Below are 25,710 nucleotides of genomic sequence, written 5' to 3' on the forward strand. Positions count from 1 at the left end.
TAGTATTGCTTCCATTATCAACTGCAATGTCAGAATTGCCTCTCTGGTGCCTTTACCTTTCGTAAAACCAAACTGATCATAATGTAACACATCCTAAATTTTCTTTTCGATTCTTCTGTATATTTTTCTTGTCAGAAATTTGGATACATGAGCATTTAAGCTGATTGTGTGATAATTCTCACGCTTGTTGGCTCTTGCAACCTTTGTAATTGTGTGGATGATGTTCTTCTGACAGTCAGATGGTTTACCACCAGACTCATACATTGTACACCCCAATGTAAATAGTCATTTTGTTGCCACTTCCCCCAATGATCCTAGAAATTCTGATGGCATGTTATTTATCCCTTCTGCCTTATTCAATCCTAAATCTTCTATAGCTCTTTTAAATCATGAATCTAATACTGGATCCCCTATCTCTTGTATATTGTCTACTGTTCCTTCTTCTATCACATCATCAGACATGCCTTCCCCCTCATAGAGGCCTTCAATGTACTCTTTCCATCCATCCACTCTCTCCTCTACATTTAACAATGAAATTCCCATTGCACTCTTAATGTTACTACCATGCTTTTACTTTCACCGAAGGTTGTTTTGACTTTTCTGTATGCTGAGTCAGTCCTTCTGACAGTCAATTCTTTTTCAGTTTCTTCACATTTTTCATGCAGGCATTTCACCTTAGCTTCCCTGCACTCCTTATTTATTTCATTCCTAAGTGACTTATGTTTCTGTGTTCCTGAATTTCCCAGAAATTTTTGTACTTCCTTCTTTAATCGATCACAGGTTTCTTCACAGTTACCTTCTTTGTACCTGTATTTTTCTTTCCAGCTCCTGTGATTACCCTTTTTAATGATGTCCATTCCTCTTCAACTGAACTGCCTACTGAGCTACTCCTTATTGCAGTTTCTATAGCCTGGAGAACTTCTAGCATTTCTTTTCACTCCTTAGTGCTTCTGTATCCCACTTCTTTATGCATTGATTTTTTTCCTTACCAATCTCTTAAACTTCAGCCTGCTCTTCATCTCTACTAAACTGCATTCTAAATCTGTATCTGCATCTACAGTACAGCTATCTGTATTGCTCAGGCAATCGAACCATCCCATCTTGGTAGGGTCCATGATTCATGGGGGAAAAGAAGTGTAACTGCAAAGAAATCATGAGTAACAGAAGAAATAATTCCACTAAACTTATAAAAAATCTACTCATCAGGTGGTGGCAGGAGAGCCCATACATGTAGAAGTCAGGGAAATTTGCAAGCTTTCGGAGCCAGTGGCTCCTTCTTCTGGCTGACGGGAAGAAAGTGGAAGGAAGAGGGATGAAGAAAAAGGATTGGAGAGATTTAGGAAATGGGGAGAGTTTGAATACTTCATTCAGAACCTTGGGTCAAGTGAGAATTATTGGACTTGGTGGAGTCAATTTCATGCTTTAATAGTGTTGGTATGAAAATTCAAAGAACTTGAAGTTGCCAGAAATGGTAACTCTTGCTGATGTTGCTCTTCTCAGGCCTTATCCTGATTTCCCTACATAACCTCCAATTTTCCTCTATTTTCTTATGGTTCAGGAAATTGTGGAAGATTTAGTGCTTAACACTTGTACAACATAATGCATACCATCTTCCACAAATACAGCAACTTATAGTGCATCTCATGGGTTAACGGCATGTTTCCCCTACAAAGGTGATTATGATAGTCACAGAAAGATCTTACAAACACAAGAGATTGGAAGGGGGACAGTCAAAGTACACTAATAAGTACTACAAGAGCAGGAAAACATTGTTGCCTCACATTCAGTAATGTGAGTTTCTGGTTGTGGGGAAAAACAAAGCTAGTGCAATAAACAATCAACAAAATTGTTGAGGCTTTCGTGGCCACTTGTTGACAAACTGCCTATTGGCTTCTTTCTCGGGTTCTTCGGCCGACGTTCATCTAATGATATTTCTGACGTTTCGCCAGCACGAGTGGCTGGCATTGTCAAAGCTTCACCCTCCATTGCCGGTGGTGAACTGGAGCCGAGCTCGCGGCCGCAGACTATATGTACCTGCCGCGCCAACGTCCGAGGGCATCTCCGCGGTCATTTCCGGTGCGGTTCTCCTCTTGCTACCTGCGACGGTCGTTCGCTGCAGTACGGGAAGCCAGGATCCGTTTACCTTAAGGCTTTCCTCTTTCTTGTTCAAACTGTTCGCGTGTTTTTGTATTTCTACAGCTTCTCTGAACAAGCGCGTGTGATAGTGGTTCTCTACAGCCAGAACTTCCGTGTCGGCGAATTTTATTACGTGGTCGGTCTCATTCAGTGCGTGTTCTGCCACGGCCGATTTCTCCACCTGCCCCAACCTGCAATGTCGCTTATGCTCCTTGATCCTGGTGTTAATGGATCGTCCAGTCATTCCGACATAAACTTTTCCGCATGTGCATGGTATGCGGTATATTCCCGACATTGCAAGTGGGTCTCTTTTCTCCTTCGCCAATCTAAGACACTCTTTGATCTTCCTTGTCGGTTTGAAAACCGTCTTTACGCCATGTTTGCGCAATATACGGCCGATTCTGTCCGTCACTCTGGGAATGTATGGCAGAAAGGCTGTACCCGACATTTCTTTTTCTGGTTCCTTACTTCGCCGAGTGTTTGGCTCAGTTACACTTCTAATATAATTTGTGGAGTACCCATTGCTCCTCAGGACAGTTTCCAGGTGTTGCATTTCTCGTTTGAGGTGTTGCGGCTCACATATTCGTCCTGCTCTCGTTACGAGCGTACTAATCATGCCTCTTTTGTGGCTCGGGTGGTGGTTTGACAGTTTGTGCAGGTATCGGTCCGTGTGAGTCGGTTTTCGATACACGCTGTGTCCCAGGTTTTCGCCGTCCCTTGTAACCAGCACATCTAGAAATGGCAGTTTCTTGTCCTTTTCTACTTCCATGGTAAATGTTATGTTGGCATGGAGGCTGTTCAAGTGTCTTAGGAAGTCACCGAGCTGTTCTTCACCATGGCTCCACACCACGAAAGTATCATCGACGTACCTGTACCACACCTTAGGTTTGCAAGTCGCCGAGTCCAGTGCCTGTGCTTCGAATTGTTCCATGAAGAAGTTGGCCACCACTGGACTGAGAGGACTACCCATGGCGACGCCTTCCAGCTGTTCGTAGAAGTCGCCATTCCACGTGAAATAGCTCGTGGTGAGACATGCATGGAAGAGCTTTCTGATGTCTAGCGGGAAAATGGAACCGATGTGCTCCAGAGCGTCACTGAGTGGCACTTTCGTAAATAACGAAACAACATCAAAGCTGACCAGGATGTCGTTTGGTGCAAGTTTCAGTTTCTTCAGCTTCTCAATGAAATGTCCTGAGTCCTTAACGTATGTGTCGGTCTTCCCCACGTGTGGTTGGAGCAGAGAGGCCAAGTGTTTTGCCAGTTTATATGTCGGTGATCCAGGAGCGCTAACGATCGGTCTCAGTGGAACGTTGTTGTTTCGTTATTTACGAAAGTGCCACTCAGTGACGCTCTGGAGCACATCGGTTCCATTTTCCCGCTAGACATCAGAAAGCTCTTCCATGCATGTCTCACCACGAGCTATTTCACGTGGAATGGCGACTTCTACGAACAGCTGGAAGGCGTCGCCATGGGTAGTCCTCTCAGTCCAGTGGTGGCCAACTTCTTCATGGAACAATTCGAAGCACAGGCACTGGACTCGGCGACTTGCAAACCTAAAGTGTGGTACAGGTACGTCGATGATACTTTCGTGGTGTGGAGCCATGGTGAAGAACAGCTCGGTGACTTCCTAAGACACTTGAACAGCCTCCATGCCAACATAACATTTACCATGGAAGTAGAAAAGGACAAGAAACTGCCATTTCTAGATGTGCTGGTTACAAGGGACGGCGAAAACCTGGGACACAGCGTGTATCGAAAACCGACTCACACGGGCCGATACCTGCACAAACTGTCAAACCACCACCCGAGCCACAAAAGAGGCATGATTAGTACGCTCGTAACGAGAGCAGGACGAATATGTGAGCCGCAACACCTCAAACGAGAAATGCAACACCTGGAAACTGTCCTGAGGAGCAATGGGTACTCCACAAATTATATTAGAAGTGTAACTGAGCCAAACACTCGGCGAAGTAAGGAACCAGAAAAAGAAATGTCGGGTACGGCCTTTCTGCCATACAATCCCAGAGTGACGGACAGAATCGGCCGTATATTGCGCAAACATGGCGTAAAGACAGTTTTCAAACCGACAAGGAAGATCAAAGAGTGTCTTAGATCGGCGAAGGAGAAAAGAGACCCACTTGCAATGTCGGGAATATACCGCATACCATGCACATGCGGAAAAGTTTATGTCGGAATGACTAGACGATCCATTAACACCAGGATCAAGGAGCATAAGCGACATTGCAGGTTGGGGCAGGTGGAGAAATCGGCCGTGGCAGAACACGCACTGAATGAGACTGACCACATAATAAAATTCGCCGACACGGAAGTTCTGGCTGTAGAGAACCACTATCACACGCGCTTGTTCAGAGAAGCTGTAGAAATACAAAAACACGCGAACAGTTTGAACAAGAAAGAGGAAAGCCTTAAGGTAAACGGATCCTGGCTTCCCGTACTGCAGCGAACGACCGTCGCAGGTAGCAAGAGGAGAACCGCACCGGAAATGACCGCGGAGATGCCCTCGGACGTTGGCGCGGCAGGTACATATAGTCTGCGGCCGCGAGCTCGGCTCCAGTTCACCACCGGCAATGGAGGGTGAAGCTTTGACAATGTCAGCCACTCGTGCTGGCGAAACGTCAGAAATATCATTAGATGAACGTCGGCCGAAGAACCCGAGACAGAAGCCAATAGGCAGTTTGTAAACAATCAACACTTCATTGTTTGCTCACAGAACAATGCCAATAACATACCCCATTTAAAAATGTAGAATAATGTGCTACACTTTGATTAAATAGATAATTGCACATTGTTTATTACATGTTGTGTTTTTGTGCTGGTCAGCAAAAATTATTTGGTGAAAAATGTTGGAAGATCCATGAGGTATTTATGGGTGATGCTGCTGTATATAAAAAATGTGGGGGGACCTACAGAGTATCAATGCTTAATGCAGGAACTAATGGTTGATCCTCAACATGAATAAATATGACATATTGTGCATAAACACATAGCAAGACTCATTTCACTATTGATGATATGTCACTGGAAAAAGCACAAGCCATAAAATATCAAGGAGTACTATTTGGAATGATCTGATGTGAAATAATTACACAAAACAACTAGTTTTAGGAAAAGCATGCTGAAATTCACTGAAAAAAACCTAAGGAAATATAATTCACCTCTGAAAAGAATTAACTTGCAAAACACTCATTCTATCAATTCTGTATTATTGCTTATCAGTTTTGGGCCCTGAACAAGTGGGATTAACCAAAGAAATAGAGAATCTCCAAAGAAGTGTCCTGTATTTCATCAGTATTTGATTTAGTGAGCATGAGACCAGCACAAGGGTGTACATCTACATCTACATCTACATGACTACTCTGCAATTCACATTTAAGTGCTGGGCAGAGGGTTCGTCGAACCACAACCATACTATCTCTCTACCATTCCACTCCCGAACAGCGCGCGGAAAAACGAACACCTAAACCTTTCTGTTCGAGCTCTGATTTCTCTTATTTTATTTTGATGATCATTCCTACCTATGTAGGTTGGGCTCAACAAAATATTTTCGCATTCGGAAGAGAAAGTTGGTGACTGAAATTTTGTAAATAGATCTCGCCGCGACGAAAAACGTCTTTGCTGTAATGACTTCCATCCCAATTCGCATATCATATCTGCCACACTCTCTCCCCTACTACATGATAATACAAAACGAGCTGCCCTTTTTTGCACCCTTTCGAAGTCCTCCATCAATCCCACCTGGTAAGGATCCCACACCGCACAGCAATATTCTAACAGAGGACGAACGAGTGTAGTGTAAGCTGTCTCTTTAGTGGACTTGTTGCATCTTCTAAGTGTCCTGCCAATGAAACGCGACCTTTGGCTCGCCTTCCCCCCAATATTATCTATGTGGTCGACGGTAAATTACAGCATCATCTGCGAACAACCTAAGAGAACTGCTCAGATTGTCACCCAGGTCATTTATATAGATCAGGAACAGCAGAGGTCCGAGGATGCTTCCCTGGGGAACACCTGATATCACTTCAGTTTTACTCGATGATTTGCCATCTATTACTACAAACTGCGACCTTCCTGACAGGAAATCATGAATCCAGTCGCACAACTGAGACGATACCCCATAGGCCCGCAGCTTGATTAGAAGTCGCTTGTGAGGAACGGTGTCAAAAGCTTTCCGGAAATCTAGAAATACGGAATCAACTTGAGATCCCCTGTCGATAGCGGTCATTACTTCGTGCGAATAAAGAGCTAGCTGCGTTGCACAAGAACGATGTTTTCTGAAACCATGCTGATTACGTATCAATAGATCGTTCCCTTCAAGGTGATTCATTATGTTTGAATACAGTATACGCTCCAAAACCGTACTGCAAACCGACGTCAATGATATAGGTCTGTAGTTCGATGGATTACTCCTACTACCCATCTTAAACACTGGTGCAACCTGCACAATTTTCCAGTCTGTAGGAACAGATCTATTGGTGAGCGAGTGGTTGTATATGAGTGCTAAGTAGGGAGCTATTGTATCAGCGTAATCTGAAAGGAACCTCATCGTTATACATTCTGGACCTGAAGACTTGCCCGTATCAAGCGATTTGAGTTGCTTCGCAACCCCTAAGTTATCTACTTCTAAGAAACTGATGCTAGCAGCTGTTCGTGTTTCAAATTCTGGAATATTCCATTCATCTTCCCTGGTGAAGGAATTTCGGAAAACTGCGTTCAATAACTCCGCTTTAGCGGTACAGTCATCGGTAACAGTACCATCGGCACTGCGCAGCGAGGGTATTGACTGCGTCTTGCCGCTTGTGTACTTTACATACGACCAGAATTTCTTCGGATTTTCTACCAAATTTTGAGACAATGTTTCGTTGTGGAACCTATTAAAGGCATCTCGCATTGAAGTCCGTGCCAAATTTCGCGCGTCTGTAAATTTTAGCCAATCTTCGGGATTTCGCGTTCTTCTGAACTTCGCATGCTTTTTCCATTGCCTCTGCAACAGAGTTCGGACCTGTTTTGTGTACCACAGGGGATCAGTTCCATCTCTTACCAATTTATGAGGTATGAATCTCTCAATTGCTGTTGCTACTGTATACTGACAGTCGTTCTTCCTACACACCCAAATATGCTGATTTTACAAGGCACCAGTGGGTAATATCTTAACCTTCACTGTACAATTTGAATCAGCACTATAAGAACAACAGTAAGATCATTGTATGTAGAAACTATGAAACTGGGTTTCCATCAGATAACAGAAACTTGAGCTAGTTAGAATCATACGACACTGAGTTTCTATTAGGTAACAGAAACTTCACTTAGCTAGAATCAATCTTAAGTTTGAAATGCACCACAAAGTTATACTGAAGATATAACTCGCAGTTGCTTAGTGGGAATTATCTTGCTGCTTCAAATTTCTGTATTAGCTTTAATTTATCAGAGGAAGTCATTATTACTTTTGTTGTAATGCTCACATAGTCCTTCATTCGTTGTGTTTAAAAGTGGTTTAATGGCACAGAGCATAACATCTAAGCTGAAGTTAGAAATAAAATAGTTACAAAGACCAAATGATATCATTGATAGTATGCCTCATGCGAGGGTATGCCAGAAGTGGTACAGCATTGTTTATGCAGTGAATGTGAGATAACAGGATCCTGAAGTGTCAGTTTTGCACCCATCCGTGTCCCTAATATTTGTGTACGATCTTCTGCTAAACGTATGTCAGTCAGAGTTAGTTCATTTTGTCAAAAGCCAACAACTTTTCTCTCTTTTGATGCTTTTCATTCTCTTCATCACCATAAACTGTTCCTTTACCTTTCCACTTTTGCCATCTATATTTTTCCTCTGAAGAAAGAGTTTCTTGAAATTTACATCAGCTCAAAATCTAATGTCTGGCTTTCTTTTCTGTTTAACAATGTAAAGAAAAGGTAGACTGCTACTTACTATAAAGATGACACATTAAGTTGCAGACAGGCTCAATTAAAAGACACTTACACATTAGCTTTTGGCCACAATGTTCATCATAAAAAGAAAGAGAAGCACACACACATTCATTCATACAAGAAAGCACACAAGCACACCTCATGCACACAACTACTATCTTTGACATCTTAGACCAGAATGCAGCTGTCACATGGAATGAAAGCAGCAAGCTGGAGGGGGGTGGGGAAGGGAAAAGGATAGCAGTGTACGGGTGATGGGCAGACAATAGTAGCACTGTCTGGTGGAGCATCCAATGGCTTGACTGCCAACAGGGGGGGAAGGGGGGGGGGTGGAGTATGGAGCAAAAAAGGAGAGGGTTGGGAACAGATGGATGGGTGCATTGGCAGAAAGCAGCACAGAAAGAGGGTAAGAAAAGAGAATAGGGAGGAGGTGGTAGGACAGAGAAGTTGGAAACTGTTGAATGGAAGGTGTGGGAACAGTATGTTGCTGTAGGCTGAGGCCTCTCAACCTATGGTAACTTTCTGTTCCCACACCCTCCACCCAACAATTTCCAGCCCCTTTGTCCTATCACCTCCTTTTTATTCTCATCTCCCAACTTCTATGTTTGCTGCCCTGCGCCAATGCATGTGCTGATCTTTTCCCATTCCTCTCCTTTTTCACTATGTGCCCCCCCCCCCTCTCCCCCCTGAACATCCTCACCACCTCCTTGCCCTCAGCTGTGCCAGACCAAACAGTACTGCTCTTCTCTTCACCCCCCCCCCCCCCCCTGCCCCCTTCCCTCCCCCTCCAGATTATTACTTCCACTCCATGTGACAGTTGCATACTTGTCCAAGCCACTGGAGATGGCATTCATGTGGATGTGAGGCGTGCTTGTTTGTGTAAATGAATGTATGTGTGCTTCCCTTTCTTATTCTGATGAAGGTTGTGGCCGAAAGCTAATGTGTAAGTGTCTCTTAATTGTGCCTGTCTGCAACTTAATGTGTCATCTTTACGGAAGTAGCAATCTCTCTTTTCATTACATTATTGGTATTCCAACCTGGAGTTTCCATTGTTATCTTTTCCGTTTGTGAGATTGTACAGTTTTGCTGATGGCTCGTGCACAGTAAATGCATCTTACTGTGTGTCATCCAGTCTCAAGCTGTTTATTAAACTTCTGAATTTTCAAGAAATTATCTCCAAGTCTTATAAAATACTGGATGAAGCCAAAAACGCCATAAATTCTTGAATGACAGGTTTAGAGAAAGTGGTGCATTGTCTCTCACATGGGCTGTTAAAACTTATGTTAATAAAATGACATGTTTGCTGTGTACTTTTTTAAAACTTTGATTACATTTTGAGATTTACTAGAAAGCTCAGCTAATCAAAACCAGAGATGGAGAACAGGAAATACAAACAGCTTATCTTTATGATGCATACTAGTTCTAACAGCAAACCTAGAGTATCATCATATGCAAAGTAAGGGATTGCATGTGTGTGTATACTTGCTCATGCTCCCTGTACAACTATCATGTCTCTTATTTGTTGACTTTGTTTTTTGACACTTTAGTTAAACCGAGCGAGGTGGCGCAGTGGTTAGACACTGGACTCGCATTCGGGAGGACGACGTTTCAATCCCGCGTCCGGCCATCCTGATTTAGGTTTTCCGTGATTTCCCTAAATCGCTCCAGGCAAATGCCGGGATGGTTCCTTTCAAAGGGCACGGCCGACTTCCTTCCCCGTCCTTCCCTAATCCGATGAGACCGATGACCTCGCTGTCTGGTCTCCTTCCCCAAAACCAACCAACCAACCAACACTTTAGTTCAACAGTTTCCCAATACTACGTCTAAAAGTATTTATTTAAATTCTCTCATTTCAGTCTTCATTCCCAGTCAGAAAAGCATATGGAAAGGTTATATTTAATGCTGTATTTCTTTGTTGCAGTGGTGCCATGAAATGGCAGAAGTTCATATAATTGGACAAATTGTTGGAGCAAGTCATTTTCCAAAGCATAGTTTATTCTGCAAATGGCAGATACATTATGGTAAGACATTGTGTAATTAGACTATGAAAATACTTCTATTTGCATTTTGGTGTTGCTGTTTTAGTAAGCCTCTTTTCTCATATGTTTTATCGATGTGAACAGCAGCAGCACTCTCCATTCAACACAGAAGGTGATGTGTTAGAAATATATATTACATACCAATGGAATTACCTTATTTAATGCTTTAAAATTCAGCCTCATCTAATGCATAAATGAAGACTAATGTGAATGAAAATATGCTAAAAATGTAGCCGACAAGCTGTAGGTGGTTGCCCTACAGGTCTCCTGTATCAACTATTGAAATAGCAGAATGCTTCAGAGGACCAGACCAGGAATCAAGCAAAAGCAAGTTATTTTGTCCAGCCATTGGCCAAAAGCAGTACATTTACCATAGTTGTAGTTCTCTTACATCCACACCCTTTTCCCATTCTTGCTATGACCTAAATATTCCTTACTGCTCTTGCAAGATTATGCACACAAGAAAGAATTGTAGGGGGAAGAGCACATCTAACTTGTAGGGGGAAAAGCACATCTAACTTCTTGCAGCACGATAAATAACTTTCCAGCCAATTAACAGTACACAAATGTGTTAAAGCATTGATGTTACTTGATCTTGATATGTCTCTCTTGGTACCTTAATTTCCGGGTTCCCTTTCATATGCACTTCCTTTTCAAGTCCTGACTGGTGGGAGTTGAAAACAAATTCCTTGCTGAATGATGGGATAAATTTGTTTACCTCATCTACAAATTTTCAGGCCAGTTCTGCAGTTTACTGTGTGCCATCAAGATGATGCTTTGTTTGAAATTTCTTTATCTTATATCTTCCACTTCTGTAGCACTGTTTGAAGTTATGCAACCATCCAATACTTCTCTTGAAATCACTGTAATCCGTCTCTTGCACAATTTGATATGCATAACGTAGCAGGTAAACATCATGCACATCCTGTAAAATGTTTCAAGCATCCTCGAAACACACAAACACCAGTTTTTGTAACAAGTATGAATTGTCCTCCCTTAAATATCCATAGATTTTCTTATGCACCATGTGGTCATATTACTACGTATTTATTCAAAATCTGTTCATAATTTTTATTTTATTTTACTATGCAGCAGATGATCTTCCATTTACCATAATTATGTTTAGTGCCCACTCCTTGGATAACTATAGTCCTTTACTACATTTCTCTGGAGACAAGATTTGTGTCACCTTGTCAAACAAGGGTGATGAACTACAGGACTCATCAGCTGTTTCAGTATCACTTTGATTTGTTAAGCACATATTATCGTTATTGTACTCCACATGTACATTATCTACACAGTTGAGGATACATGACATCACACATTTCACTGACTCATCTCGCAGAAACGCTAATATTTAATTTGCCATTTATTTCTCACCAGCAAAATTCCTTGGGTTCCTTTCTGTCAAAATGTCAACTTCAGCAGGTGTTGTTGTAGATACAATACAATGTTCTCTTTGTTTATCATTGCAGTTGCTCTGCTTGGTATCACTGTAGCACTGTCGTAAGTTACTCGTTGACTAAGCAGTTCAACTACTTTCTGTAGCCTCACACTTTGTTAGCCATTGGATACTGCCAGTGCCACTGCTTTTTGCCCTGAGCAACCAATATTTTGGTTGCACAGTAGACAGTATGTGAGGTGCTGTATGCTAGAAACAATATTGGCGTTTTATGACCTTGCACTCAAGGGGTTACTTGGGAGTGTTGTTGATTCCATACCATCAGTTGTGTCAAGGCAACATTCTGCAATAGCCGATATGCTCAGCTGTTTTAAGTGTGTTGGATACTTATGATCAGTACACTGGTCCTCTGTGGTCCTATTGGTCTGACCAACAGGTGACATGCCACAATACAAGGAATGTAATAGACACCCATCTTACAAAAACAAAGGTCATCCTTAATGGGAACTAAAAGGACCCTAATCTTACATGGAGGTCGGAAAACATATTTCACATCATATTTATGCAAAATACAACCAATTTCATTGGAGGTGCTCCCTGCGTAAGGCAGAAAGGCTGTAGATCTCAGTGCCAACTCAGTATTATCATCACTCACCCAGTGCACAGGTGGTCAACAGTGCAACATGTGTCTGGTGTGTCCTTCACTATATCCATTCTGATAAAATGTGACCTCAAGTTGAATTAACTCAGCTGACAAACTCTCAGGGTCTGAAATAAAATGGGCCCTGTGAACCAAGGTACGAAGTACCCTTTTATGCTGAGGCAGATTGTGGCAACTATCAGCCAGTAGATACAAATCAGTGTGAGTAGTTTTCCTATACACAGCATGTCACAATGTGCCATGAACTTCCTCCTGACCAACACATCAAGGAATGGAAGGCAGCCATTTTTTTCCACATACAACGTGTCCTTGGTTCTCGCCACCCACCTGGCCTTATTCTACGTTAATTCCTTCCTTCTCAGCTTTTCTTCACTGTAACTACTCTTTGCTTCACTCCATTTTAGTTTTCTACATCTTTCATTGTCTTCCCCGTCTATTTTTCACCGCCCCCTCCCACCTCTGTTACATACAATGCACTTAGCTTCTCACTCTTATTAACTTGTGCATGATGTTTACTGAAACTCTGTAATCTCTGTCCTGCATATTACCCTGCCTTCCACCTTTAAGCTCTCAGGTTTTCAAATCTCATCTGATGCAGTTCCCAACAATCAGTCTTTCCTTCTCACCCCCTGACCAGCGGTTCTGGGTGACTTTCCCAAAATCTACCCCTTTTCCTAGATCTCTCCAGTCCTTTTCCTTCACCCTTCTTCCTTCCCCTTCAACCCTTCTGTCTGAAGAAGGAGCCACTGGCTCTGAAAGCTTGCCAGTCACAAGTCTTTTATGTGTGTGTTCTGCTGCAGCTTGGTGAGTAGATTTTTTATTCACCCAATTAAATAATTTCATCAATAAATGAATATTCAAGTGAATAGAATTCAGCTATTCTAAAAAGTTGTTCAAATTCTCATTGCCATGAGGCCAAAGTCTTCATATATGACATATCTGAAAAAATAAGCAGGTTTCAAAGCCGATGACTCCAAGGTACATTTGTCAAAGTCCTCCATAAACAAATTTTCAATAACAGGTGACAATGGTTTCCCATGGCAACTCCATCTGTCTGCTAATAGGTCTGGTCATTCAATAAAAAGGAAGTGAAAGTCAACACACATTGAAATGGGTACATTAATTCAACATGAAACCTAACCTCAGTTAACCATAACCAGTCAGACAGAGGAATATTAATGAAGAGAGAGACCACATCAAAACTTACTAGAATATCAGAGTCATTCAGACACATTCCCTCTAATTGACATAAGAAATCTGATAATTCTTGATGTGATGTTCACATCGATCAACTAGTGAGCTCAAAAGAGTAGCAAGGTGTTTTGCTACATGATATGTTTGAGCCACCAGTCTTACTGACAATGGGGTGAAGAGGAACCCCTTCTTTGTGGATCTTTGGAAGGCTATATAACCTAGGGGAACATCGTAGTAAGTAGTACGACTGTTGGTAGTCTACTGCAGCAAGGAGTTTTCTTCAAGAGGATGTTAGTCTTTCTCTCAACACTTTTTGTGGGGTCAGCACCGACCCTGTGATGTGCTGAATCAGATAGTAAACAATGCATCTTTTGAACATAATCCTGCATGCCCAGAACAGCTGTAGCATTGCTCTTGCCCACAGGTAAAATAATACCCAGATCAACTCAATGTGAATGTAAAGCAGCCCTCTCTGCTGTTCTTATATTATTCTTGAGTAGATGTGCCTGAGTCAGCACAAGATGTGCCTCCCTCCTAGCCTCCTATGCAGCCTCAGGAGGTTGTTGGAAAACAGCCTGTTCAATAGAACTAATAAAATCAATACTGGCAAATGCTTGGGCATCAGTGTAAAATTTAAACCTGTTCCTAACACTGGTAAAGCTGCATCCTCCAAAGCTTTCTCCATGAGATTTATCATAGGTCGCTGAGATAAAGTATTAGACACTGGCCCACAGACATGTGCAAACTTCACCAAATGCTGGCAAGATATGGAATGAAATTTCCAGTCAGACTTTGAACATGAAGCAGTGTTCAGCCAATCCTAAGAAAAAGCCAACATTTTCATAGCAGTCATTAAACTGAATCCAAAACAATTCCTTGGAGACAAAATCCAACTGTCGAAGAGTGTCATGAATCCTTTTGCAAACAAGAGTGATGCCAATGCAGTTTTTGATGCGATTGGCAGCAGGAGAATTAATATGATGCACAACTTTGGCAAATGTTGTAACAATATTTTGATCATGATACCTCACCAAAAAGGACAATGCACATTGCAGTCTTGCTCTACTGCTGAAGAGTTTGTCCAACCTTCACAATCAAGGATACATTTCTTTCCCATATAGTTAAACAATGAGAGTTTCCCCTGGCTTATACAGCATTCAAATAAATTAGCAGAATGCAGCCAGGTGAAGTTGTCGACAACTGCTGATATTTCGACAGGTGCACAACCTGGCATTTTCAAGGCAAAACTGCAGCAAATGAATTAAAAATCTCTGTTTGCAGAGACACTCTGGAAAAATAAACTCTCTCTCTCTCTCTCTCTCTCTCTCTCTCTCTCTCTCTCTCTCTCTCTGTACATACTAGCACCACCACGCAGACCAAAGAAGATGAACAATGCTGAAAGAAAAGGATCCATTATACTTGTCGACAGTTGGATTTTGTTTCCAAGGCAATGTTTTGACTTAATTCTCTGGTACTGCGCACCGCGGAATTTGAATCCCCGCCAGATGTCAAGGACGTCGAAGACTCATAGAGATCTCTGCACCATCGCTCCGTAAGATGCGGTGGCGCGCGCCTCCTGGCCCGCATTTAGAGTGAGGGTGCCACAGTGGAACACGTGGTTGCAGCGGCCAATAGCAGCGTCCCTGAGTACTTAAGCACCTGCCTGTCGCTCAGCCTGCCAGTCTAACCTTGCGTACATCTCAGGACATATCGCCTCGCATTAGACAGTGTATTTACTTTCGGGTTTTCTTTACGAGTGGACGTGGTTGTCTTATTTGGTTTTCTTGACTCTGTTGTCCCTTCTTATTGTTGTCGTGAGGTCCTTCATTGGTCGTGTCCGTCCTCTCCCGTTGTGTTGTTGTTCGCGGGCCGCTCCGCGGGTCCCACCACGTTTCCGTCGCTTCAACCCCGCGACTGTTCTGGTCGCTGTTACAACAAATTCAGTGACTGCTTGAAAAATGTTGGCTTTCTCTTGGGATTGGCTGGATGATAATTCATGGTTGCAGCCTGGTTGGTAATTTCATTCTGTATCTGACCATCATTTGCTGAAGTTTGAAATTATTGTGGCTTGTGGCCTAATACTATATCTTGATATTCTGTGATAAATATCATGGAGAAAACTTTTGATGACACTGCTTTATTTGTGCTAGAGAAAGGTTTAAATTATGCAACAATGCCCAAGTGTATGCCAGTGGTTGCTTTTTATTAGTTCTATTGAACAGGATATTTTTAAATTGCATCCTGATGTTGCAGAAGAAGCTAGGAGGGAGCTGTGTTATGTGTTAATTGGGGCACATCCACCCTAGTTTTGGAGGCATGTGTGAGGACTGATCTAAGAGTTTTGTAGATGAGTAACTAGGTGGTGCAGGTCAGGAGCCTTGGTGATAAGAGTCTTGTTTAGCTAAATAGGCTCTATTGCCTGCTATTATTCTCCATTTGATTTCATAGGAAGTGTCATTTGAGTTGGTGGCCGACAAACTCAGATACTGCTCAACTCTCTTACAGTTTTAGTTTTATAGTTTTCCGCCATTATTGAGGTCAGCATGTTCTCCTTTTGTGGATTTCCAGCAGCCTTTTGCACTCTAGGAATGAAGGAAAAAAAGTAGGATGAAGAGTGCACCATAAAGGAGTTATGCAAATTGGTCGCAAATTGATATTCATACAGGTATTCACAGAAAATGTAAAATTGTAAACTTTGGCAAATGGTGGATGACACTGCAGTGCAATTTCACCATGCAGCTGTCAAGGATAGTAAACAGGGTCCATGTCGGTACCTGGACGTAAAGTCTGTGCATCTTTCATTCTGTGTACTCAGTTGGACAGTAACTGTGCCTCACAGACAGGTGCTTGAACAATATATGCAGATTGAAATTTTCACTCTGCAGTGGATTGTGCACTGATATGAAACTTCCTGGGAGATTAAAACTGTATGCTGGAGTGAGACTTGAACTCGGGACCTTTGCCTTTCTTGGTCAAGTGCTCTACCAACTGAGCTACCCAAGCATGACTCACACCATCCTCACAGCTTTAATTCTGACAGTACCTTGTCTCCTACCTTCCAAACTTCACAGAAGCTCTCTTGTGAATCATGCAGAACTAGCACTCTTGGAAGAAAGGATATTGCAGAGACATGGCATGTTTCCAGAATGAAATTTTCACTCTGCAGTGGAGTGTGTGCTGATATGAAACTTCCTGGCAGATTAAAACTTTGTGCCAGACTGAGACTTGAACTCTGGACCTTTGCCTTTTGCGGGAAAATGCTCTACCAGCTGAGCTACCCAAGCACAACTCACGCCCTGTCCTCACAGCTTTAATTCCGCCAGTACCTTGTCTCCTATCTTCCAAACTTCACAGGAGCTCTCCTGCGAACCTTGCAGTAGGAGAGCTTCTGTGAAGTTTGGAAGGTAGGACACAAGGTACAGGTGGAATTAAAGCTGTGAGGACAGGGCATGAAATGTGCTTGGGTAGCTCAGTTGGTACAGCACTTGCCTGCGAAAGGCAAAGGTTCCGAGTTCGAGTCTTGGTCCAGCACACAGTTTTAACCTGCCAGGAAGTTTAATATATGCAGATGTTAGCAACTGAGAGAGGAGGGCATGCAGTTGGACTTGTAACGCCGGAACATTGTCTGAGGATGTTCGTGTAACCTAAACAGACTCAGAGGCTCAAAGAAGGTGGTTGAGTAATAGGCTAATCACTCAACATTGGAACTGGAGCAGTGGCACTATACAACGATGTTGGCAGCAATGGGTGGATCATGGCTGAACACAGCGTTAAGAAGGTATCGGTTGACCTAGAGAGATGACAGTTTGAGAGGGACACTCAGAGCCCTGGATTCATCATCACCATCCAACCAACATGCAATTGGTGCTTCAGTGACCACAACAATGATTAATAGGTGGCTCATCCTTTGCTCCTGCTACCATTGGCCTTCGTACAGCAACAAGCCCATTTTCAATGGCATCAGACACATTTGGCATGGAATCTCGTTGACTGGAGTAGAATTTTCTTCAGTGATGAGTCATGCTTCAAACTGAGCCCTGATGAGGAGCGAAGATATGTCTGAAGATGCCCCAGACTGTGGTGAGAGACTAACCTGTCACCTGCCATACGGCCTGACAACCAGGAGAGATGGCCTGGGCTGTCATTTCGTTTCACAGCAGGACCCCTTTAGTTGTCATCTGTGGCATCCTAACAGAACAGTGGTATGTCAATGATATGCTATGTCCCAGTTTGCCTTTCATGGAAACTCATCCAGGGCTTACATTTCAGCAAGATAATTGCCACCTGTACATGGTAAGTGTTTCTACTGCTTGTATTCATGCTTGCCAAACCATACCTTGGCCGGAAAGGTCTCTGAATCTCTCATCAGTTGAGAATGTTTGGAGCATTGTGGGCAGGACTCTAACCAGCTTGGGGTTTTGACAATCTAATGCACCTATCTATTGCACAGAATCTGGAACCATATCCAGCAAATCTGTCAATCAAAAAACTGCTTGCATAAGTGTCAGAAGTGGACCATCACATTACTGACTTGCCCAATTTGTGACACCCTTTATGTTGAATAAATCATCCAATTCTTCCAAAATTGTGATCCTTTCTTTGTCTGCACACGTTTGGATAATTCGGTGCTCTTTTTATTTTTTAGAGCGTATTTTGTTTTCCGCTGGTTGATGTTTAATCACATGTTCCTGCTAGCCTGTTCAAGGATGATAAATGTCTTTTCCGTTACCTGCTGGGGTCTTTCCACTATATGTGTGTCATATACATAATCAAGTATCTGCTGTGATTTATAGAAGATCATCTATCTGCTCCAAAGGTTTGCATCTCTCACCACCTTCTCCACGGCAGCATTTAACAGCATTTAAAAGGAGACAGGCCAGCACATCTCCTTATTGTACCCTGTTTTTGATGGCTAGTGTGTCAGACATCATTCTTCCAGTTCATGAAATGTATTAATAGTTGTGAATAGGGAAACCTTCAGTTGTATAATAGAATGATGACAAAGAAAATTTGTGCTGGACCTGGATTTCTCACTTATCACAAGCGGTCATCTTACCATTTGGCTATCTGAGCATGACTCATAGTTGGACCCAAATTTCCGTATGTCATGAACTGTGTGCCTACAACCTGTACTTGTACATCCATTATGTATACTTTCATCCAGCAGAGATATTTTACTTGAAAGCTGCATGCCTAGTGTCAGCAGATGAATACGATTTGAGCATAACTTATAGTCAGACCCAAATTTCCGTATGTCATGAACTATGTGCCTACAAACTATACACATACATCCATTATGTATATTTTTGTGCAGGGGAGACATTTTACTCGAAAGTTGCTTGCCCAGTGTCAGCAGATAAATATGATGTCGCAGTGCTTGTGTTATTGTGAATTATGATGCATTATTGCTATGGACATGCATGCATGCAACTGCGAATACATTTCATGTATTTCATAATGACTGTAGTCTCTGCAGTGCCTGTTCCTTCAGACATGCATGCATATCCAAAGGAAAATTTTATCGTAATTCAGAATAACACAGGCACTGCAATATTGTATTTATCCACCGACAATGGGCAAGAGCCGTTCAAGTAAAATGTCTCCCCTGTACAGGAATATACATAATGGATGTATGAGTACAACTTGTAGACACACGATTGATGTCATATGGAAGTTTGGGTCTGGCTGTGAGTCATGCGTGGATAGCCAAATGGTAATGCGACCACTTGCAATAAGTGGGAAGTACAGGTTTGAGGCCCAGTCCATACAAATTCTCATTGTTGTCATTCCATTATACAGGTGATGGTTGTCTGTAATCACAATTGCAAATACATTTCATGTACCATAATGGCTGTAATTGATATAGTGCCTGTTCCTTGGGACATGCATGTCTGGAGGAACATTGCATCATAATTTGGAATAACACATGCACTGGAATATCGTATAATTCTTCCAGTTCTTACGCTACTTCATATCTCATACATCGTCATTCTCATTAGCCCAATCAAATTTCTAGGGATTCCCCATTCAACCAAGACATGATATAATTGCCTTCTATCTATATTACCATATGTTGCTTCAGAGTTTATAAGGAGGTGATACATGCCAGTTCTGAATTTGATTGTCTTCACTGGAGTTTACCTTCAAGTAAAGGTCTGATATGCTGTTGACTTTCCTGGAAGAAATTCACATTGCTATGCTCCCATCTCTCTCTTAATTATTGGCAGGAGGCAGTCGAATAATACACTGAAGAATACTTTAAACCCCAAGTTAAGTAATGTGATCCCCCTATAGTCGTCACATTCTAACTGAGTTCCCTTCTTATGTATGGGGTATATTATTCCTGCTTTCCACTGATGGGGCATTTTCCTCTTTTCCAATACTAGATAGCCATCTTTAAGAACAACTCCAGTTCACTAGCTTCTTGCTTAAAAAGTTCTGCCAGGATATACTCTGTTCCTGCTGCCTTCTTTTTCAGTTTCTTTCTGCAATCCTTATTTCTTCTAGGGTTGGCGGATCTGTGCTGTCAGAGTCATTTTCTTGGTGTACCTCTGTTGGGTCTCTTGATGCTACTTGGGGAGTTTGTCCAAGTGTCAGTCCCATCTTTCACAAATCTCTCTTTCCCTTTGCTTAAAATTTTTCCTGTTCCATCTTTTACAAGGATTGCTTTACAACTAAAAGGTTTCTGTGCCACATTTGTTTCTCTGTGGAATTTCCTGGCCTCATCCTTACTACTTCTTTTGAAGCTCAATTTCTTCAATGTTTGCTATCCTCCACCCTCTCTTTCTTCTTTGGTGGGTCTTCTTTTCAATTGTATATTTCTCTTTATAGCTTGCACTATTCTTTTTGTACACCATGATTGTAGTTTGCTTTTATATGCCTTGTTCTTTTCTTCTGTTACTATTTTGCATCCAGCATCAAATGATGGGGATTTCATATGTGTTACTTCACTTCCCAGTGTTTCACTTTTTGATGTTTCCACTGCATCTTCAATTATTTTCCATGGTATTCAATGTTACCAAGTTCCCCAGCATTTTTGAATACCTTTATTGTCCTCTCCTGGTACTATTGTTTAACTTCAGCTGGTTCTAAAGCCGCTATATTATATTTTGGCATATTGGAATACTATTTTAGTGTCATGACCTAAACAGCTGTTGTACGTCCTTTCCATAGAATACTTCTTTCTCTTCTTCCTCAGTTTCTTCCATTGTTGCAAGGGAGCTAACTATAGAAAATTGAAGAATTTACCCTTTGCACTTAGTGTTGATAATCTTGGGCAAATAGGTAAACACAGTTACTTTATGCTTTAGTTGGTGCTGTACCACAACCCTGTACCAGACTTGTTCTTCCTCTCACTGCTCCTGTGAACTATATTAGCTTCTCTCTTTTCTAAAATCCCATTCCATCCACCTTATTTCTTGCAGTGCTGTGATGCTATGCTTCAGTTTTGTTGTTTGATCCATCAGCACTCTCAAAGGCTCTTGTGGTATACTTAGATTTCACATTGCAGGTTCCAGTATATAAATCCAATTTACGCTTTATTTCATATTGATATTGCTGAAGTTATTTTTAATGGCTTGTCTGAGAAATTCCATGGCAGCTTCTGCTGAAAGAGATAACCCTGCCTTTCCAGTAATTCTTGATAAAATGTTTCATAACACTGCACTCATCTGTTACCAATATATCATGTATTCTCTGGGAAAAAAGTTATAAAGGGATTTGGAGTGAGAGGTGAGCTACCAGGATCACAATCACGCCACTCTGGAGTTGGTCAAGTGCCAGTCAGTGGACTATGTGTTGAGTGGACCAGCACATCATCCATGTCATAGGCAGGAAGTGCTACAGCTCAACCTGCTGCCAGTTACAACAATGTTATTGCCTCTATTCCAGATAATTTGGTATGACACACAAACACCACAGTCAGTGGGAAGCAGCAGGATTTAACATACTGTAACCTACTCATCAGCTATTGAATAGCTGGACAGCTATGTGATGTTGAGCCTGTGCTGCTCAGCACTGTGCCGAGGACACAAATGAATCTGCCACCACTGCTTTCTGCCTAAGCATCTGGGTACCAGTGCAGTCCCACACTCAGGTGTGATATAGCCAAATGATCTCGCAGTAGCTACTGTCAGCCACACCTTCTTTGACTGGGGAATCTGAGAATCTGGCGACACAATAGTAGTAGTAGTAGTATCAGCAGCAGCAGTAGGGTGCACAGTCAATGACTAAGGGCTGACATGCTGGGAAATGCCATGATATTCCCCTCACCTGCCATTGTTAATTGCAGTTCCCAGCCGAAGATTGTAAATGAGCTGCAGTAAAGAAGTTCTCATAACCCTGATCAGACCTCCTTCACCTGCACACCTCCTCATCCTCCTCCTCCTCCTTCAGCAGAGAATCACAGCCCACAATGAGCCATCCTGGAAATCCCATGGTGCAGGTGTCAACCACCCTCACCACTCTTATAACTCACAATGCTATCTGCTCCTCTGCATTTCTGATTCCAGCATCTCCTTCATCACAGTATCCTGTACCATCTTTATTTTATTACCTGGTGTAACTATCTTTTCCTGATAGTACTTTTGCTTTGATATCTGTGTTATATCTTTTTCTCTTAATGCATTTGCTTTGGCATCTTTATTACTATCTTCAGTATTATTATCTTATAATTATCTATATAATCATCTTCAGAATTGATCTTAGACTGACAGATAGGTTTCCTTTTTATGTTGTGAGGTACCTGTACTCCTTGAATATTCTATGCCTACTTTGTAGTCTTTGGTCTAATCTGGGCTAGCTTTTGGGGAAAACAACTTTTTTCATTGAGGCTGTAAGCACTGTTTACATCAGTCCAATTCAAGTCTTGGAGGACATTCCTATGTAATCAATTTTTGTCTTACTGAACTCAGATTTAGTAGATTTTGTACCACAATCATTATTGACATCTAATAAAATGAACTGCATGCCATGATATGAGAAGCCACTGGCTATTTCTTTTGTAATATCATTCCATTCAGTAGACTGTTCTAAAAGATATTATCAGTGCCTAGTTTTGAGCAATTATGTCCCCTGGTTGGGAAATTTGCAGTTGGAATGAAGTTGGATGATAATTTTACAGATAGCAATAAATTCTTCCTAGAAGAGTTTTTAAGGAAATCTACTTAAAATCACCAGAACCTACTGTTTCTTTCTTTTTTACTTTTAGATAGGTCAATAGAGTGCCAAGGTGATATGTGAAAAGTTTAAAATCACCTGCAAGTACTTAATATGCACTTACTGATATAAAGGATTTGTAATAAAATTCTACTTTTGCCACACATGCTTCCAAATGCTGCTCTAAGCAAAAGTTGTGAATAAATGTGTTGTTAAATTTATGACAATATCTGATGAATGTAGCACTACCTTTCTCCTCTCCTGCTCTACAGAAGTGAGATACTAACCTAAATCTTGTAGCAAAATTCAGATGAGTGAACAGTCTGTTGCAGTCATGTAATTGCAAAAGAGACTGTTCATTCATCTGAATTATTTGTCTACGGTTGCTGCACCTGTCATAATAGAATGGGATACTTGTAGCAACATGTGTATACAAGTGATCACATGATCCTCAGAGATTACATCAACTGGGTTTGACAGGTCTGAGACGTGGGACTTATTGGAATTAAGGAAAACTTGGAAGGGTGGACCTACCAATATAACTTTCTTTTCGCACAACCTGTTTATTTAACAATATGTAATCATAAATTTTGTTTTTTTTTTTACAAAATGAACAAATTTGTAAAATGACTAAGCTTTTGCAAGATAAATCAAAACAACAAACAATATGACAATAATTACAAGATGACCAGACCTGCAGGCCGCCCATTATTGGGTGAAACAGCGGTGTTTACTACCGCGCTGGACACAATTTCTCTTATTAAATGCCCTTCTGCAACACATGAAAACTATATAAGCACCAGTGATGACAAGAGTGATTCAATTACTCAAAACAGATGACATAACTTTTAATTTGAAAGCTGTTTGTCTAGAGGTTTGGGGTTAAGATGCGCACCTGTGCCTGAAGGTTAAATAGATTAAGAAACAATATGACAATGATAAGGCTTACTTCAATGCAAGCAACCTCTTAATTTCAATCGGCAACCAAGGTGTGACTGGATCCCAACCCGTTTCATTTGACAATCTTATTTTGTCTGTTATTATTTTCAAAGCTAAACTGACTGTCAGTTATTAGGACTGCTCTGACAGAATGTCTTAAAACATTACTTGTGAATACTTATTACAAGAGAACTCACTCGGTGGAACCACAAGATCCAGCTAAAAATACACCAATAATGACTCAGTCTTTCAAAGATAGCAACGTACAGCTTAGTACAACAGGTTGTTCAGATTACAACTAATGCAATTACAATCAAAGAATTGAACTGGTTAACATCTAAATCTAATCACAAGACCCCTGTTTTGTTTAATGGCAACCTGTGTTTTAGTACAATTATTCTGGCTGTATTTATGACCAGGAACTGATTGATTCAAACATTTATCATTGAATATAAACCAGAAAGGAAAGGCAATATAATAGTGGAACAAATTTTCAAATGACAACTAGTGTCTTAGTACAATACTATGGCCTATATTTATTACCAAAGAGCTGACCGAGTAAAAACCAGAAAATAACTAGGAGGGCAGGTAGACAATGACACAAATCACCATGAGGATTACAGAATGTTACTCCCCTTTAGCAAAAAGCAGTTCCATGGACCCACAGTGCATCGTGGCTGTTACTGAATGGTGCTGATGAAAGCCAGGTAGAAGAGGTTAGCCAGGCCATGAGCGGTCGCCTGACACGAATGTTGCCAACCAACCAACGGGATGTCAGCCTGCCGTTTGTAGTCATCACTGATCACGGTGAAGTACTCCGGTATCTTCGCTCTGTGCAGGCCCTCCTTGCGTAGCTCATGGCTTCAGCTGCTCGGACCTCGTGACCACCTCTTTTTGCTATGTTACCGCCAATCCCCAAACTTCATGCCTCCTCACTCGGGCCAGCGAACCCCATATATATATATCGGCAAGCAAAGACCTTCCAAGGACACAATGCACAGATACTAACTCTTCCTCACAGATACTGGCAGTGGGGTCGCAAGAGGGTTAGTCGACACTACACCTGAGCCAGTGGCACCAGACAGAACGGTCTCCTAACTCATTGGCACCATTACTCAACATCAGATTTCATTGAGTGTAATGTGAAGCATAAATGCAGCTTCAAATTCATTACTTTTAGCCAGTGAATTAAACCTTTCCATTTTCATTATCCTGAGGCATATTGTGTGAAAAGGTGCACACAGTCTTATTTTTCTGCTATTTACAATATCTCCCTTTGCCCCTGAAAACATCAAAGAATAAGTATATGGATACAGGTAATGATAAGTGACAACCTGACTTTTTTATCTGCCACCAAGCAATGCTTTTATGAAGTCAGTACTTAATTTCCCCTTTTTGTTTCAACAATGAGACCTTAACCTGAGCAATATTCCGTCCTGTTTTACCCTAAGATATGATATGAAGCAATTTATGTTCTCTTGCATTTTTAGCGTATGTGGGGTAATGTAACAATAAGTTATAAAAATTGATATGTGAAAAATTATTACATGTGAACATAATTCAGGCCACTTTTAATTTAAAAATTTTAAGACATTCTCTTTTCAAAGATGTGTGGCTTGCACATTATTACAGGTAATGGATGGCGGCTGATATCAGGACTGAAAGAAGGGCAGACTCATGTTGACAATCCACAGTATGACGAGAAAGCTTATTGGTCTCATCCAGTAGACATTCACTTTGCTACAAAAGGAATACAAGGTAAATGGTTATAATGTTACTATTCTGCAGTGGCTTCTGTACAAGTAATCTTGCTGACAAGGTGAAAAGGCAATAAGATGTTAAGCTATTTTCATGACCACAAGTCTTGCTGGAGAATATGCTATTTTGCAGGGTGGCCTAAATTTCATGTTCAAGTGTACCATCTTGATCACTGGGGACGCAGTGAACTTTATGGATATGGATTTTGTCATGTTCCTGCATCAGCTGGTACCCACATTGTTGACTGTGTAACTTGGAGACCAGTAGGTAAATGTAACCATAAGAAAATGATGTACAGGCCCGCATTGTCAGCATTGTTGAAACTGAACTTCTGTAATGTGTATCATGCACTATAAAGCTTCACAACCACTTAGCTTAGTAGTATTATTTTCTTATGTAAAAGAGCTCATTTTGGTATCTGGCTGACTGAGAGTTCTTATTGTGAATGGTATTTTGAATAAGGAACTGCACATGTGA

General features: G+C 41.5%; 1 protein-coding gene across 2 annotated transcripts in view; it reads left to right on the forward strand.

Annotated features, from left to right (window-relative positions):
- Positions 1–25,710, forward strand: part of LOC126260074 (B9 domain-containing protein 2) — a 190,201-nt gene that overhangs the window by 35,284 nt on the left and 129,207 nt on the right. Inside the window, exons 2-4 of one of the 2 annotated variants that reach the window (XM_049957275.1) lie at positions 10,006–10,105; positions 25,108–25,233; positions 25,366–25,500. In XM_049957275.1, the coding sequence (XP_049813232.1) occupies positions 10,018–10,105; positions 25,108–25,233; positions 25,366–25,500 (349 nt within the window). In that variant the 5' untranslated portion in view covers positions 10,006–10,017. The remainder of the gene's footprint in view (positions 1–10,005; positions 10,106–25,107; positions 25,234–25,365; positions 25,501–25,710) is intronic. The other variant, XM_049957276.1, reaches the window with a different exon arrangement.

Source organism: Schistocerca nitens, chromosome 5 (assembly GCF_023898315.1).
Source record: "Schistocerca nitens isolate TAMUIC-IGC-003100 chromosome 5, iqSchNite1.1, whole genome shotgun sequence".
Taxonomy (NCBI): domain Eukaryota; kingdom Metazoa; phylum Arthropoda; class Insecta; order Orthoptera; family Acrididae; genus Schistocerca; species Schistocerca nitens.